The 19,269-nt window shown below is 38.6% G+C and overlaps 1 protein-coding gene across 1 annotated transcript; it reads left to right on the top strand.

Moving 5' to 3' along the window:
* Positions 1-13,884: 13,884 nt before the first annotated feature.
* LOC130924230 (general transcription factor II-I repeat domain-containing protein 2A-like) lies at positions 13,885-16,660 on the top strand. The gene has a single exon (XM_057850650.1). It carries the CDS (start codon positions 14,171-14,173, stop codon positions 15,989-15,991), a length of 1,821 nt encoding a protein of 606 aa, XP_057706633.1. The 5' UTR covers positions 13,885-14,170; the 3' UTR covers positions 15,992-16,660.
* The last annotated feature ends 2,609 nt before the right edge of the window (positions 16,661-19,269 follow it).

The following is a 19,269-nucleotide window of genomic DNA, read 5'->3' as shown; positions in this document are numbered from 1 at the left end:
ACCCTGATGTAATTTTTTGTAGGAAAATTTAGATGTTGATTTTCTGTGCATCAATTTTGTACTGATGGATTCAATCATCATAGCCATTTTCTCACCATTTATGTTAATTTGTTTGCAATTGTTGTTTCTATATAAGCGAATTTCACTTCTTTGAATCTGTCAATAAAACTTTATTGTCTTTTTCAGTCCGTTTTGACTGTAAGGGCGTAGGTTTGGTCTCGAGATTGGTAGGGACGATATGACAGCATAACCTGCATGTACACTTTTTGCTGGGGACGGGACATAAATCACACCAGATTGGGTAAACGGGAGTCAGGGCTATATTTCTCACAAATATGAACCTAATAATTGGTAGGCTAAATGGTAAATGCAAAATAAATCTGGATTCACTGATATGAACTTTCACGTATCACTGTTCGAGTCAAAGCTGTGTTTTCAAAAACTACTAAAGGACATTTAGAAAACTTCTAGAATAAATGTCTAGGTTTTATTAGCAAATTTAGATTGCAATATTTGAACATATCTTAAATACATAAATTCAATTCAATTCAATTCCTTTATTGTCATTGCAAGCCAAGCAAACAATGAAATTGGAAAGCTACTCTGTGGGACCATAAAACACAAGTAAATACAAACTTGTTAATAATCTCTTAACTGTCCACGAATGTAAATAATAAAAATTTGTCTTGAGACCATTCAACATTGTCTGTCTAAATACATGAATTAAATTAAACTGAAAAAACTTCTTCGGGTTGTCGCTAGTGTTATGTCCCTACTGTTCCTATGCAAACCTACACCCTTGTTTGACTGTTTACTTCCTATCCTTTACATGAAATAAAACCGGTTAAAACAAGTGTTATTGTCTATTTGTACTTTTGCACCAAAGTGTACAGTATGTGACTACAACTGTAGCACAATTGTTTTAAGTTCTTCACAAGTACAAATCAGAATTGTGTTGTACATAGTTTTGCAACGTCTCAAAGGCAGCCCGTGAATGCTTAATAAATGGCATTGGTCATGCCTCATTATTCTGAGGTATCAAAAGGAGTTTTCAAGTGGTGTTAAATCAAATTGTACTTAAGAACTAGAGACAAGGCAATCACATCAAAATGTCATACTGATTAGCCTGAAGCAAAGTGATCTCTAAATATCAATGTTAGAGGAGAGAAGCCCATTTCCTGATTCACAAAATATAAAGATAGATGTGGTGAATGAGCAATGTTCCATTCCATATTCTGGTGAGAAAGGAAATGTGCTGATAGAATCAAACAGCAAAGACAGAAAATCACCTAACAATAACAATACCATCATTGCTGTGTTTGTGTTTTGTCTCTTTGCAGACTTTTTTCTACTTCCCGAAGGATGGTAAATGACATTTGTGATGCACTTCAATTTCATTCTACGGTGGTGCAGGTGAAACTTTGCGCCAACTCAAATGGCAAAATAAGAAAGGAGGAAAAAATCCATCTCTTCACCATTAAAAAAAAAAAAAAAAAAAAAAAAAAAAAATTGTATTTTACGAATGGGTAACTCGTCTGCATCTTATTCAGTGGTGTCATTAACGCTTGAAACAGTAGCTCTTGCCTTTGCACTAGGAGAAGAAGCCTGAATTTGGAATATTGTGTAATTCCAAATAACATTTTTTTGGTGGACTACATAAGTATAAAATCAACAAATGCTTACAGTATGTGCTTATAAAAACTCCTTTCTGCAGGGATGTGGGGAAGTTATGGGTGCTATGAAATGCTAACCATGTCAAAAAAGTTTGCATGTAGAAAACGAATTAGCCACTCTAAACCGGCTATTTTGTTGTTGTTGTTGTTGTTTTACCATTTCAATATTCTACCCTATACAATGCATTAGGGAATGTCCACTTTTTTCATCAACTGTTGTTGTGACATCACAAACAGAATTGATTTTTAGTGATGCGCTTGCTAGTACATGTTGACAGAAGGACAGAATGTTCACATCGCAAAATAATAAAAGCATGCAAGCACACTGCAAAAATCTGCAGCTCATTCTGGGAGTAGCATCATCTTCTGTTTGGAGATTTTTTTTGTGAGCGGAACCAAGGTACCTGAGAAATTCATTTCATTACTAAGCCTTTTTTTTTATCACTTTCTTGATAGATAGAATCATATTTTGTGTCCAAAATATGATCTGCTATCATTTTAATGTCACTTGCAGTCATATTTCATTGCACCTTTAAGAATTGTCATCTGCCATAAACATGCTTACACACCAAAAAACACAGAAATAACAAGCCGCAGATCCTCTGAGGTTTTTGACATACACATGATTCTCAACTGACAGCAAGGCTAACACAAAGGGACAAACATGGACTCTCACTTCAGCGAAGTTGGGCACACTGTCTGATAAATAACACATGCCATGTCAAAACAAGTGATTACTTAGTTGAGTGATTTGGCGTAACCGGAGTCCATTAAATGAACTGAGTTGGCCACCAATAGAAAATATTATTTGTAAATAGAAAAGGAAAAAAAGGGAGATGGTCATGCTTGATAATAATAAATGAGGGAACGAAGCGGCAAAACAAAAAGTGACAGGTGCCAAAGTGGTCAAAGAGTCATGGCTGATCTACATGCCAGAATGCATTGATGTCCATGTGTGTGCATGTTGTCACCTTACATTTTCGTCCTTAGTGACAGTGTGTTTCTGTACCTTGGGCTGTATTTTCAGCTGTAATTGAACCTTGATGTCAAGAAAAAACAAGTGTGCTGTTTAGATAATCACAAAGTACTACTCGAGTCCACCAACTCTTTATGGAAATGCATGAAATGTCTCATATTTTTGCAGCGCGGGCTGCACAAATAAACACACCGTCAAACATACTAGTTGTATTGAGTTCTTTTTGTCTACACTTATAGATTAGTAGTTACCTGATATGTTTCAGCACGTAAATAAAACAACCTAAAACAATTGTCTACGATAAAAGAAAAATTCAACTAAGCAAACATACTGTATAAGAAAGGAGTAAGAATGATAACACAAACTGGAGAAGGTGATCGAAACTAACTTAAATTGATTATGTCCCGACTCCAGTGGAAAAAGAATAATCGCTTGGCTAATGACTTGATTGTTTTACCTTGCATGTCCTGTATGATGTACAGTGTCGCAATAATTTGTAGAGTGATTAATCTGCCAGTATATGAAACCTTTGAAATGATGAGAAGACCCCTGGGGCTCCATGTTTTCCAGCCTTTATGTTTATGATGCCTGGAGTGCCATACATTAAAATTACTAAACATAAGCATATTCGCTGTTATACAGTTAAGTCTTGGAGGCAAGTTGCAAACCACAGGGAAGGAACATTTGTGTTTACTTAATGAAAAGTAGTCGGGCCCCCTGAAGCAAACAATTGAAAATTTGCTCCGCTTATCTTAATGACTCGAGCAAGATGGCAAATCATATAGAAATATTCCTCTAAACATTACACAAATAAAATGTAAATAAATAAATACTTCATGTGATTCAAACCCTCTCAACTCACTGACTGCCATTAATGGTGATAGAGATCCAACCCATTTGAACTTTTTTCAATATATTGTTGATATCCACAACCAAAACAGACATTTTACTACCCACAAGCAACTTTTGTGGAAGCACGTTGCCATTATAATATATAAGTTCAATTAGGGTCAAGATAATTAATGTTCTTCAACACCTCCTAAAAGGTCAGAAGATTAGAGTCAGCCTTCAATAACTGTAAATTTCCTTGTGCCTAACACAATGTGCCTATACTGAAAGCTGCGGGCCACAGGCAAAAGTTAATAACCATACAGATGGACGGAATAAATTCTCCTGGGAATCCATTTAACTGAATCATATTAAAGGTTCCTTCAGTCAGATGAGAGAGAATCAAATGTCTTCTAAACAGAGCACACAGTTTTTCTTCCTGATCAGTTCCTTAATATACTATAAACAGTATGAGACCATGTTTTCATGTGATAATTCTCTGTTTAGTGTGAATAGAGAGATGTTTCTCAAGTGGAAGAACTGTAACTGAATCCTCATCATCAAAAACACTCATATGGTACTCAAAAGCATTTGTTAAAGAGCTATTTACAGCATGCTTGTGTCTCTGCAGCTTGACTGAGAATGTTCCCCAACCCTAGGGCAAATTTACCCCTATGAGTGCCATAAATTGCCGTGACTAGAAGGAGATCGAATTAGAATGACAGTCTATAGCAACAACCCTATGTGCAACAATGTATTTTGGTTGCTAAACATACTCCATCCCGTTTCCGTCCCCTACTTTATTGAAGTCATTTGCTATGTGGACATCTAATCTTGCAGGTAAACAAAACATTACATTTGTTACAGGTCACACAAACTTGAAATCCTGGATAACAAAAGGATTTGGTTGCTGTGTCTGGAAAACACAGGCAATGCAGTTAACTCATTCACTCCCAGCCATTTTCACCAGTGCAACCCCCTCCGCTCCCGGCCGTTTTTGTTAGGTTTTGTGTTTTTTTTTCTCCTAGTGTGACTTCTCCCTGTGATTGCCCATTGATTTTACCTGTCGTGTCTGTTCTTAGTGTATCATCCAATCTGCATCCTCATGTGCTCACCTGTTCCTCGTTGTGTCTTTACCCCTTGTCTGTGTGTGTATATAATCTTCCGGTTTCTTTTCACTCCTTGTTGCTTCATTGTCAGTGTTGATGTCAAGTCCCGTCCAAGCCCTCTTGTACCGGTCCCTCCGATTAAGTAAGTTTTGTTTGAACATTGCCTTTTTGATCCCCAGTCCTTTTGGTTGTACTTTGTGCTTTTGTTAGTGATTAAAATATTTTTTGAGTTCATCGCCACCTGCCTTGCTGCATTTTTGTTTCCCTGAATTTGGGTCCACACCACCTGCCTGCCTGCGTTATCCGTGAGAGTTTTACCGGATTTTGACTGATTTTGCAAGGCCCACAGAAAATTCTATTCTATTGCTATATAAACATGGAACCCACCAAAAGAAATATTACTCTTTTTTCTCAGCAGGAAAAAAGTTAGTTCATATGTTTTTCCATTCTTTAGAAATCAGCATTAGAAAATAGCTTAGTTTGAGCAATTTTTCAATTTCTGATGAAAAAAAATCATCGCCGCTTGTCTCATATGGACTTTTTTGAGTCTTTCTTTTGTGGTGACCACTGCCGTCCTCCCAGTTGTTCTGCTCGGCCGTCCGCCGCCTGGCATCCCCGACGTCCTCCTAGTCGTCCATTCGGTCGTCTTCCGCCGGCGCCCCGGCCGTGCGGCCCGGCCGTTCGTTCCGTTGGATCGGGTTGCAGGTCTTACCAAATGCGCTACTGCCCTCCAGTGGCCAGTTTTATTGGTTTAAAATACATTTTCAGCTTTGTGCTTTGGAGCGAAGTTGCATCAGAACCTAGATGTCTCTTATATATGATGTATGAATACGTTTTTGGGAGCAAATGAGTTAAGGAATGAAAGCACAAACCAGTCTCTTTATCCCAAATTTACTGTCTTTATTACAAAGCATTCACTTTTTAAGTGCATGGCAAAAATCAAAATTATTTTCTTTTAATTTCTAAATTCCTTCAAAACTTAAAAATATCATTACTATCATTCAAGCGTTTTATATTTACTCAGAGTGAAATGTTCCATTGTGATATCACATCACCAAAATAAATGAGGTATGTAAGACATACATACTTTTCCTGAAAGGCATTATACTGGGAAGTATTCTCTTTTTTTTCTATGAACAATGACAGTTAACAGCAATTGTCTTTTTTCCTCATAACACATCAACACATGTACACATTAACATTGTTTTATATAGGCCAACTGTATAAAGAATTCAAGTCGGGGGGTGGAAATGTAGTTAACTCTATCATATTGAGTTCAACAACGGACGTTAGCCATTAGCTCGCGTGTAGCTAACGTTAGCGAATGAATTCGCCACCAAAGTTCGCTAAAAAACACAATTCTTTTATGACGTAAATTGATCACAGTAATGTCTTAAGTGTTCATGAGTCTCAAAATACAAGTGGAAGTACGTTCCTTCCATTACTAACCTGGGAAACGCAGGCAATGCAGTTAAGGAATGAAAACACAAACCATTCTCTTTTCATGCCAATTTTCCTCTGAAGGGATGGGGTGAGCGAGTTCCCTCACGTCACTGTGAAACTGGGTGCAACCTATTTCTGACTTCCGCTCTTTTGTTCCTTTTTTTTCTGTGAAATTGGATTTCAAGGTTAAATTCAGACTATTCTGTGTATTTTTCTAGAAATACTGCAAAAATATTAATCACAATATTTGTGACTATATTTTTAAGTGCGCCATTACTTACCAAACCCTGGCTTTAGTAAAAATCCATAATACCGCTCTAGTCTACTTCCGAAACGTATTTTTAAAGTTTGATATAATGCAATGCAGACAACAATGTCATTCCCACCAATAATTCAAGAATTTGCTTTTCTGCATGGGTGATTTATTTCGTAATCTTCATCTAATTTGACACTTTGTCATTTTGGTAGATGGAAAGAAAGGTGTGGCTACAATAAAGGCCGAATTATGCTTCTGCGGAAGACCTCAGTCGTCAAGGCAAACCTAATTTACGACCCTCCGTCGTAGCCTGCTGTGCACCTCAACAAAATCTTGACTTGTGCGACGTCAATGCGTGGTGACGTGGCGCAAATGGACTGTGATTGGTCCACTCAAACTGTTGTTTCCTATTCCGTGCGAAATCGCCGGCATTTTCAAACATTGTTTTGCTACACAAAAAAATAGACCACGCCGAAAGGAGTATCATCGAAGAGCAAATACGACAACTTCTACAATGTCTCGTCAAGACATTATAAAGATTTCCCAATGGCAAGGTCGGCGATTGCATAAAAAATGGAAGAACCATCGAGACAAGTATGTGTGTGTTCGGAACCGAATAGCCACCCATAGCGGTGACACAGTCGGCCAAAAACTGCCAGATTTTTATCACTTCATATCGTATTTTTGGTTGGTGCACTTCATCACTGATTGTGTAAATATGTTTGCTGTGTGTCTGTGACTTATTTACATTTCACACTTCGATGAAGAATAAAGCACAGTTTTGGTGTCAAAAGAGTTGTCTTGAGGTTTAATTTTCAACAACAGACAGTTCAAATACTTGTTACATCATGACTGATTGAGAGTGCCTCGGAGCTTTTATGACAACGTGTTTACCATCAAGGCTTCCAACGCAGTTTGGGAAGTTCAATAGCCACCAGAAATCTGCTATGGCTCCCCACTGCCTGGTTGTACGACAAGGAAAAAAACGGGCTGGAAGACTGTCCAATATGCTTTGCAAACCTCAGACAAGACAATGGACACAGTGCTCAACACCAATTTGAAGCTAGCCGCCACAGCTTGCTGGCTTCCACCCGAGGCTAGAAGTCTCTGTGCAGCATCAACAGTCGGACAGACCACCTCCGAAACCATCTTCTGCATCGCCTGTGCCTCAACATTTGTATGATTAACATTTGTAGTTCAATGCGGGGTTGTGTGGCTCAGTGGTAGAGTAGTCAATTCTCCGCCCTGATGAACTTGCCAAAATATCCTTGAGCAAGATACTGAACCCCACATTGCTCCTGTTGCTGCGTCACCAATAGGTGGATGGTGATGTAGTGTAAAGCGCTTTGAGAGCCTTGAAAGGTGCAAAAGCGCTATACAAGTATAACACCATTTACAATGTTGATGAGATGAAGATCCACATTCAAGCGTTCCATCTCTGTTGGCATTATTTTTTGTTTTTTTTCTCCGTTGGCATTAATGTGTAACCGGAAGAAATCTAGAGGAAATCGACAAGTCCCCCAAAACTGTAAAAACACAATGCCACACCTCCCTAGTGGCTTGGCGGTAAATTACAGAGCAACGTGTTCCCTTGCCGCAGAATTCTCATTGATGCAATAGTCGCTTCGCCGTCACCGCAACGCAGAAGTATAACTCAGACTAAAACATGATGCTCAACTTACTTTCCATATCCTTCAAACAAGACTGTGATTCTGATTCAAAGCAAAAACACTCAAGGACACTCTTGTAAAAACAAGTAAACGGAGACTGAAAATGGTGATTGCGAGCCATATGATTGTGTGTAAACTTCAACCTTTAGACCTTCTGGACCAATTAGCGTCACATCACTTCTGAAACAAAAGGTGTCCCTGAGTACACACACACACATGCAAGACATACGCACTTTCATTCTCAGTCAGTAGCCCATCTGTTGCATGGCCCCTGTCAACTAAGTGTCACTTGATTACGTCATTAGCCTGTCAACCTTTCACCTTATCATATACACATACAAAAAGTGTTCACACTTAACCTGATTCAACTTCTGCCTTGTCCTTCTTTTACTTCCAAACTCCTCTTCCTTATTTTGAAAGTCAAATATCTAATAAGATTAGTTTTATCCAATGTTTCACACAGTTTTATTAGTGCAGCATGCTATTAAATGATTTGCATTTGCTGATAATAAACTACAACTAGTATGTGATATATTTTGTTGAAGTATTATGTAGACATTAGTCAAAGTAAAGCAAACATCTCATGTGTACATGATTTATGGACAATGTGCAATGAGTGTTCTGATTTTTTTTAAAAATAATCAGTAAGTGCAACAGAACGCTTTATCTCTTAAGCTAAAAATAAAAACATGCCAACGCTTTGCAGTGCAAGTATCCAGACACAAGGTCGGTATAGAAATACAGTATACAACATCCACATGAACCTATTTCTGAGGCAGGCTACAAGCTGTCAGTGTGCTTATGTCAGTGTCAAGAATGCTTGTCTACAGAGACAAGGGTCAAACCACTGAGCTGAAAACAACCTCTGGTCACTTATAAAACACCCATCACCACTTACGTGTCCACACACATACTTACACAGATATACACATACACACACAAAAACATCAGAAAAAAAGGAGCAAATAAAAGAATAGCTGCTTATATTAGATATGTATATCTACAGTGAGGAGCAGAAGTATTTGGACCCCTTGTGATTTTGCAAGTTCACCCTCTTAGAAAATAGGTAGAGGTCTGAAATTTCATAGATGCATTTCCACTTATAGAGACATAATCTAAAAAAAAAAACAAATCCGGAACTAACATTGTATGATTTTTCAATAATTAATTTTTAATTTACTGGGGTTCATAAGTATTTGTACCCCTGAGAAAATCAGTGCTAATATTTAGTACAGAAGCCTTTGCAATTACAGAGGTCAGACACTTTCTGCAGTTCTTCACCAGGTTTTCACCTATGGAAACAACAATTTTATCCCCTTCCTCTGAACAAATCTTCTCTAGATCTGTCAGGTTTTGGGGCTGTCGTTGAGAAACACGAAGTTTCAGTTCCATCCAATGATTTGTTTATTGAATTGAGGTCTGGAGACTGGCTAGGCCACTCCAGAACCTTGATATGCTTTTTACGCAGCCACTCCTTGGTTAGATTGGCAGTGTGTTTGTCATGTTTGAAGATCTAGCCGCAACTCAAGTTTCAAGTTTCTGAGGGAAAGAGGTTGTGGCTCAAAATCTGACGATACATTTCACCATTCATCCTCTGCTTTATGCAGGCGTGAAAGTGGCTAGAATTTCTTGCCGGAACTCCCTAACATAAAGTTCAGCATGGAGCCCTTTTTTGGGGAGGGGTGTTTGTGCTTAAACCTCCTAAAACCACTGAAATGCTAAAACTGCTTTTGGCACAGTTAAAACACACCATAAAACACAACAGGTTTCACACACACAGTGGTTAGCACATTCCCCTCACAGTTCTGAGATCAAGGGTTTACAGTCCTGGGCTCTGGCCTTTCAGTGTGGAGTTTGCATGTTCTCACCATGCCTGCGTGGGTTTTCTCCTGGTACTCTGGTTTCCCCCCCACATTCCAAAAACACACATGTAGGCTAATTACTCTAAATTGTCCCTAGGTATGACTGTGTACGTCTCCTTGCGCTCTGCGATCGGCTGGCAACTGATTCAGGGTGCTCCCCATATATTGCCCATAATTAGCTGGGATTGGCTCCAGCGCCCCCGTGACCTTTGTGAGGATAAGCGGCTAAGAAAAAGGACTAATGAATTAATAGCTTTTACACATGCATTAGGCTGCTGCATTATACTGGAACAAGGCATAAATGAGAAACTGATTTCCATTTAAAATTGTATTTTTTCACTGATTTACAAAATTCCATCCAAAACTCCATCTATTTTTTTTTATATTTCCTCAAATCTAAAAGCAAAACCTCAATTTGAACTATTCAAGAACATATTATGTACTTTAAAATTGAAGATAATATGCTTTTTTTTTAATAATAAAACTATAAGTAACATACATTAAGAAAAGTACAAATGACTTACATTATGCACTATGAAATGGAATATATTTTGAAGACAAAGCAAACATTGACTTTTTTAATGATGAGGAAATAAAGAAGTAACCTTACATGAATGAACAAAAATAAGTTCAAAATGCAGATTAACACAGAAGATGTTCTGAACCACCCAAATAAAATAAAATAAAATAAACCTCTTTCAACTCTTTCCTTTCTCATAAACTGATCAATTTTCTGTTGCATTGCCCCTTTAAATCAATAAGCTTTTTTCCCCCTCTGTTTATTGTTCCAAAGAAATGGTGCATTTGAACTAATCACTATCCATGCTGATCACATGTATGTAAGCCAATTGAACGGTCAGCAGAGACCACTTTTTTTTTTTTTTTTTGCCCTGCAGTGGACGATGTGCACTGTGAGTGCAGGGCGACTGGACTTGTCAGATACAGAGAGAAGATGGGAAGAACTGCGTAGAATAAATAAATGAATTATCGGTGGAAATGGATGACGCTACACAAGCTCTTCATTAGGCTTGTTTTTGTGTATGTAAATCTGACGTTAATATATTGTTCTTATTGGAGATTTGTGTGTGGCAGCTTATCAGGGTTTTTTTAAACATGGGGTTTTGACAGTTGCCGTCATATTTTTGGGATCAAAATACCGCATGCCGGCGTTCCGCTTCCGTATTTCATGGCAGAACGCCGATCCGGTGCATTCCGGCTCACTTTCACCCGTGGCTTTATACAGAACAGTCGTCCTGCCCCTTTTGCCGAAAAGCGGCTCCAAAACATGAGGTTTCCACCAACATACTTCACAGTGGGGATGGTGTTCTTGGGATTGGACTTGTACTTTTTTTTCCTCCACACACAACAAGTAATATTTGCACCAAAAAGTTCTACTTTGGTCTCATCTGACCATATGACTCCCATGACCCCACTGCATCATTCAGTTGGTCCCTGGCAAACTTCAGATGGGCCTTCATATGTACTGGCTTCAACAGGGGAACATTACTGAGCAATTCATGAATTCAAACCATTGCACCGTAGTGTTCTACTGACAATAGCCTTTGAAACTGCATCCAGCTCTCTTCATGTTGATCAGCTCCTGTCATGTAGTTCTAGGCTGAGCCCTCACTTTTCTCATCATGAGTGATGCCCCACGAGGGGAGATTTTACATGGAACCCCAGTACGAGGTAGATTATCAGTCATGTTTAGCCTTTTCCATTTTCTAACATCGCAACTGTTGATTTATTCTCACCAAGCTGCTTTCCAATTGTCCCATATCTAAGATCCAGCCACGACTCATCTTCAAGTCTCTGACTGAGGGAAGGAGGTTGTGGCTCAAAATCTGATGATAAATTTCACCATTCATCCTCTTCTTTATACAGCATAGTCGTCCTGTCCTCTTTTAAGGTAGACTAACAACTCTTTGAGTGTCATAATTATTGCTAATTCTCAGGGGTACAAATACTTATGAACCCCAGTAAATTACAAATATTTAAAATATCATACAATGTGACATCCGGATTTTTTTTTTTTTTTAAGATTGTCTCTATAAGTGAAAATGCACCTATGACTAAAATTTCAGTCCTCTCCCTATTATCTAAGTGAATGAACTTGCAAAATCACAAAAGGTGCAAATACTTCTGCTTCTCACTGTATGTGTGTGTCTTAGGTCTAGGCAACAATTCCAATTGTTAAAAGCATGAGAGCTTTGTGACTAATCACAATCATTATTCTGATACAAAATATTATGTCATGGTGGAAAATAAGTATTTGGTCTATACCAAAAGTTCATCTCAATACTTTGTTATGTACCCTTTGTTGGTAATAACTGAGGCCAAACATTTTCTGTAACTCTTCACAAGCTTTTCACACGCTGTTGCTGGTATTTTGGCCCATTCCTCCATGCAGATCTCCTCTAGAGCAGTGATGTTTTGGGGCTGTCGTTGGGAAACATGGACTTTCAACTCCCTCCTCACCCCGTGGCATCAAAATGATAACAAGAATGGGGAGCAAAAATCCCAGAACTACACAGGGGGACCTAGTGAATGACCTACAGAGAGCTGGGACCACAGTAACAAAGGCTACTATCAGTAACACAAAGCGCCGCCAGGGACTCAAATCCTGCACTGCCAGACGTGTCCCCCTGCTGAAGAAAGTACACGTCCAGGCCTGTCTGCAGTTCGCTAGAGAGCATTTGGATGATCCAGAAGAGGACTGGGAGAATGTGTTATGGTCAGATGAAACCAAAATAGAACTTTTTGGTAGAAACACTGGTTCTCTTGTTTGGAGGAGAAAGAATACTGAATTGCACTATCCCCACTGTGAAGCATGGGGGTGGAAACATCATGCTTTGGGGCTGTTTTTCTGCAAAGGCACCAGGACAAGTAAAGGAAAGAATGAATGGGGCCATATATCAAGTGATTTTGAGAGAAAATCTCCTTCCATCAGCAAGGGCATTGAAGATGAGACGTGGCTGGGTCTTTAAGCATGACAATGATCCCAAACACACAGCTAGGGCAACAAAGGAGTGGCTTCGTAAGAAGCATTTCAAGGTCCTGGAGTGGCCTAGCCACTCTCCAGGTCTCAACTCCATAGATAATATGCGGAGGGAGTTGAAATTCCGTGTTGCCCAACGACAGCCCCAAAACATCACTGCTTTAGAGGAGATCTGCATGGATGAATGGGCCAAAATACCAGCAACAGTGTGTGAAAAGCTTGTGAAGGGTAACAGAAAACGTTTGGCCTCCGTTATTGCCAACAAAGGGTACATAACAAAGTATTGAGATGAACTGTTGGTATTGACCAAATACTTATTTTCCACCATGATTTGCAAATAAATTGTTTAGAAATCAAAAAATGTGATTTTCTGTTTTTTTTTTCTCCACATTCTGTCTCTCATGGTTGAGGTTTAACCATGTTGTCGATTACAGGCCTCTCTAATATTTTCAAGTGGGAGAACTTGCACAATTAGTGGTTGACAAATACTTATTTGCCCCACTGTATGGATTAGAGTTGTCCGATAATATCGGCCGATAAACGCATTTTAAAATTATATCGGATAATATCGACATAGTTTTTTCATTATCGGTTTTGTACCAGTACACATATGACAGTGCTGTAATGTCCACAAATTGCCTGCCTGTGTTTCTGGTGTTTTGCCGTCAACTGCTGGCGCTCTGGTGTAAGGTTTTTTGAAAAGTTCCAACACTTTCTCTCTTCACTTGCCCCTCATATTCCGACAGCTTTACATGAACATTAAATTTTACTCTTTACTAGACCTGAAACGAATACTCGAGCAACTCAAGTAACTCGAGTTTAAAAACTGATCCGAGTAATTTTATTCATCTCGAGGAATTGTTTAATTTTGCCAGCTCTTAGCATCACGTTTTGCCCGTAGAGGAAGAAGCAAAAAACAAAAACAAAAAAAAAACCTTACTGCAGCCGACAGCCGCTACAAACTACGCCGACGTTGCTAAAGACTACGCCCGCATGATGCTAGTGTGGTAGCAGTTAGTGTCCGATGCGTCTCATAAATATCGCATGCATTTAGAACAGGGGTGTCAAACATACGGCCCGCGGGCCGGAACCGGCCCCCAAGGAGGTTCGATCAGGCCCGCAGGATAATTTGAAAGTGGAAAAAATGCATAAAAAACATGGAATTAATATTTTTAATTTGCTGCAATTCATGGATTATCCGCTAAGGGGCGCACTCTTTCCATCAGAGTAGAAGACAAGCCGCATCACTGAGACAGACTGAAAACAGCAGACGGTATCAATGCGCCATCTGCTGCTTGTTACGACGTTGTTAATACATTGGTCTCTACCTCTCCGCTACACCCTCATTAGCCAAAATGTCGTTATCCAAACGGAGAAAAGTAGATAAGGAGTGTAGAATTTTCAAAGAAAAATGGACCACGTCCTATTTATTTACAGAGATGCACGGAAAACCTTTGTGCTTGGTGTGTTTGCAACAAGTTTCGGTATTGAAGGAATATAATATTCGACGCCACTACGAGACTCATCACAGCGAAAAATATGACGGCTTGCAAGGACAACTGAGAAGAGATAAGATTAACGAATTGCTGGCGGGTCTGAGGAAACAGCAGTCAACTTTCATCAAGAGCCGAGAAGTCAGTGAAGCAGCGGTAAAAGCCAGCTACCTAATTGCTAGCGAAATAGCATTAGCATCGAAGCCGTATTCCGACGGTGACTTTGTTAAACGATGCATGATGAAGGCGGCTGAACTTGTATGTCCCGAGAAGCGACAAGCTTTTGCCAATATTAGCCTGACGAGGAATACTATAGCAGAGAGGATTTTGGAACTATCGGCAGATTTAGACAGTCAATTGAAACAGAGAGCCAAGTCATTTATTGCATTTTCCGTGGCAATTGACGAGAGCACTGACATCACAGACGTGGCCCAACTGGCCATATTTATTCGAGGAGTTGATGAGACATTGACTGTTACTGAAGAGTTTCTTGAGTTGGTGCCAATGATGGACACCACAACAGCCGAGGACATTTTCGGCTCTGTCGTTGCTGCATTGGACAGAGTTGGAGTGGACTGGTCCCGCGCTGTCAGCCTGGCTACAGACGGCGCACCATCCATGGTCGGAAAGAAAGCAGGTGTCGCGACAAAGTTCAAAGACAAAGTACAAGCCCTTAATGGAGGAGATCGTTTCTGGACATTTCACTGTATTTTGCACCAGGAGGCATTGTGTTGCAAGTCGCTGAAAATGGACCACGTCATGGAGGTGGTTGTTCGCACTGTAAATTTCATCCGGTCCAGAGGTCTGAACCATCGTCAGTTTGACAAACTTCTCAGCGACAGCAACATTACCCACAGCCTGCCATACCACACTGAAGTGAGATGGTTAAGCCGAGGCGCTGTGCTGAGGCATTTCTTTGATCTACGAGAGGAAATCGGACAGTTCATGGAGAAAAAAGGAAAACCGGTGTTGGAATTACAATCTCAGGAATGGCTACGGGACCTTGCATTCTTGGTTGATATTACTGAACACTTGAACAATCTGAACAAAATGTTGCAAGGCCGCAAAAAAATTGTCACACAGTTTTCGGACAACATACATGCATTTAAGTTGAAGCTGACTTTGTGGGAGATGCAACTGGCAAATGGCATCCCTGCTCATTTCCCCCGTCTGAGAGAAGTGTGTGTGACCAGACCTGATGCGGACATGAAACGGTACAAAGACAAAATTGCAGGACTACTGCAGGAGTTTGAGAAACGTTTTCAGGTATTTGGTGAACTTGAGACAGAATTTTCAGTTTTTCGCTCACCTTTCACAGTTAAAGCTTCTGATCTGCCGGTCGAAATTCAGCTAGAGATAATTGATTTGCAATGTGATGCAGATTTGAAGGGCAAATTTGCCTCTGTAGGTCTGGACAGATTTTATCAGTATCTACTACCAGGGTACCCCAAATTAACAACCCTGGCTGCTAAAATTTTGTGCATGTTTGGGACAACCTACCTTTGTGAACAAATTTTCTCAGTGATGAATCTCAATAAAACAAAAATGCGTTCAAGGCTCACAAACAAGCACTTAAATGACATTCTGAAAGTGACAGCTAGTCAGGACATGACACCTGGTGTTGATGCACTTGTACAGGCCAAAAGATGCCAAGTTTCAGGAACAAATACAAGTCCAGACTAGACTAACACCTTTAAAATGCTGCCTTAGATACCGTTTGCATTGAAAGAATACAGCTCTGTGAAGATGAATCCTTACTGTGGTGATTTAAAAAATGTGCACTTTAATGTTAGTCAGCAGCTTCAAAACAAAAGTTGTGTGATGGAATTCTACTGTTCATACAACTCCATACATTTTCAGTATGTATTGTATGTTTCATGTATAAAGTTTACAGATTTACAGGAATTGTATGTTTCATGTATAAAGTTTACAGATTTACAGGAAAGGCGAACACTTTCTTCATTGCACATTTAAAATCACTCTCCTTAGTTTGTAAGGTGTACGCAGGGATTACATTTAGATTTTATATGCGTATGTGTAAGTGGTTTAAAAATTCCTTTCTTTAAAAGTCTCATTTAATCTTAAAGTGCATTACTATATTTTTCAGTACCAATTAAAGTTTTGTGCCTTTGTACAATCAGTGGGATCAGTTGCAATGCATATTTGTGAATGATAAAAGTAAATTGCACATTTGTCTAAGGAAATATGAGGTGTTTCGTGAAATGTTTTGTAAAAGGATAGTTCATTAAATTTCAATATTTTCCTAATGTTCTTGTGCTTCTTTACACCAAAACAAAGGAAACACATGATATTTTGGTTATTTATAGCAGAGTATGGTATAATTTTAATGGTCCGGCCCACTTGACATCTCCCTAGGCCGTATGTGGCCCACGATGCGAAATGAGTTTGACACCCCTGATTTAGAACAAGATGCGAAATGACAGACTCAGCCGCATCTGGGCAGCGTTAGTAAACAGCCGCCATCCTTAAGCAGTAGACTTCTCAGCGCTAATAAATATAAAGTTACTGTCACTCGCACACTTAACGTTAGCCCTTCGGAGGGCTAGGTTTCTATTTATTATGACCACTGTCCATGCTTGCCTAACATGTCTTACATACAGGCTTTATTTGATCTGTAAAAACACAGCACTGTAGAGTGATGATGGTGTAAAATTAAAACGTAATAAAGCTAACTGTTAGTTTTAGCTCAGTAGTCATTGCTGAATAAAACACCAAGTAGCACTGGTCCCTAATGAGCTCCAGTACAGCAGGTATCATACATTTATTTTGAACACTGCAAAAATTCAAAATCCTATCAGTACTTACAGTTTAGACTAACTTAAAACTTAACTAGAACTTAAAAATAGCTTGACACAAATGGAAATTCAATTGAAGCACGTAGCTTTCAAGTGATGTGTGTTATCAAGCGTAATTACATTTTTAGGTAAGAAACATGTTTGTTTGTTTTTTATAAGATCTAGAAGTTTTTTGAGTTAAAGCACTGAATTTTTTTTTCTAGTCACATCTGAGATGCAATTGTTGGCTGTTATCAACAATGTGCATCGAAAATCAAGACATCGATTGACTGAAAATGGTTCAATATTGGATTAAATGTCTTTTTTGTGATGTATATTTATAATTGCTCTTTACCTAAAAAAAAAAGTTTTATCCGATTACTCGATAGAATTTTCAGTCAATTACTAAAATATTCGATAGCTGCAGCCCTACTCTTTACCCTATGCTTGTTTTTTTTTTTACATCATGCACAACTCTGATTTTGTGTTTATTGTGCAATAATCTTATTGTAACATGTATTTGTTACATGTTTTGATGCATTTTTATGCATTATAAAAGATTTATTTCGGAATTTTGGGGGGCTTGGAAAAGATTAAGGCATTTACATGGAAATCGCATCTCTACTTACAGAATTTTCAAGTTAAGAAACTACTTCCAGAACCAATTGATTTCTAAGTAGAGGTACCACTGTATACTGTATGTTATACGTATTAAACATAGCTGCACAGTGTTGCCTGGAAAATGTACAGTATTTGATCAGTAAAAACGTTTAATGCCATTTTGACCTCAGAGAACTAGCAGGGAAAAATTGAATTCACTTATTACACGCCCAACGGTTATCATACCTACTTCTAATGACAGGGGTTATTGTTCAGTCAGATGGAATTGCAGTAACTTGAAGCATTTTGACAGCAGCAACCGTTATTTCATCTGACCTTTGCATCAGAAATGCTGCTTTGCCTTTGTAGCATTCTGAAAAATACTGAATGGCTTACTTGGGTATACTGTATTTTTGTGTGGAATAGACAGCTTACAAAAGATTTGACTACGTTAGTAATTTCACACTTGAAGGCTGGGCGGCCACTCCAAAGGGGTTGGTGATTAATTTTCCAAAGGGGCCTCATTGGAAACCGGATGCTTTTATGAGGAACATGTCAACATTTTAAGGTAAACTTTAGATATCTTATATAGTTTATGTGTTCTGATGTATTTTGTTATAATTGGAAAATACAACATCTTTGATAAAGTGATAAAGAGTCATTAAAATTATTCTCACACAATAATCTTATATCATTATGTCTGTAATCCAGATTCACAAACACCACGTGTAACGTGCAGAATTTTTTTTAGCATTTTTACACTACATTTACTTTTTCCTATAATAAAATATTATTTTAATATTTTTATTATTAAAATGTCCTTTCCTTTTCCGTAAGGCTTAGAGTGCTTCGATAAAAGAGGTTCCATTGTTCAGTTCCTTATCCAATGAATACAATAACATCAGTCTTCAGTGGACAACCAAGTGACTGTATCACAGAACAAGATCTGTGTCTGTTAGGCTTCAATCCAAATGAAATTATTTCAAATGACCCTCTGAACTACTATTTATCACTTCTACATCCAAGTTCTTTGTCATTATCTGTTAAAAAGCAATACTAAAGAGAAACAATAAGAAAATGAAGACAGGAGATTAAAAAACAGGCTGTAAAACATACTGAGTGTTGGAAACCTTTCATAGAGTTGCTGTTTTGTGGATATTCCTGTTTCGGCTGACTTATCAGCTAATTAAAGCCATCAAACACACACACACTTACACACACACTGCTACGAGCATTTCCTAGACGACTAATTAAAGCATCTGTTTCTACCTGATCTCTGCTCCTTTAATCTTTAATGCTTGCTTTAAACATTTCACTGCAGTTCCTTGATAGCCTTCTGGGAGGAGTAATAAAAACAAATATTACCGTATTGCATCACCTTAAACATCTTGAATATCAATAAGAGCGATTAAACATGATACTTTAACACAGAGTCAAGTTATTCAGGATGCATGCTTTACTTGAGTCATTACTTGTCAATTAGTAGAACACATCAGGAACTCAGCCATTTGTCCATCTGTTAAATTCATCACTTAATATTGGTTAATGATGAGTAGAAATAGGATT

Source organism: Corythoichthys intestinalis, chromosome 11 (assembly GCF_030265065.1).
Source record: "Corythoichthys intestinalis isolate RoL2023-P3 chromosome 11, ASM3026506v1, whole genome shotgun sequence".
NCBI lineage: Eukaryota > Metazoa > Chordata > Actinopteri > Syngnathiformes > Syngnathidae > Corythoichthys > Corythoichthys intestinalis.
This window is presented reverse-complemented; position numbering and strand designations above follow the sequence as displayed.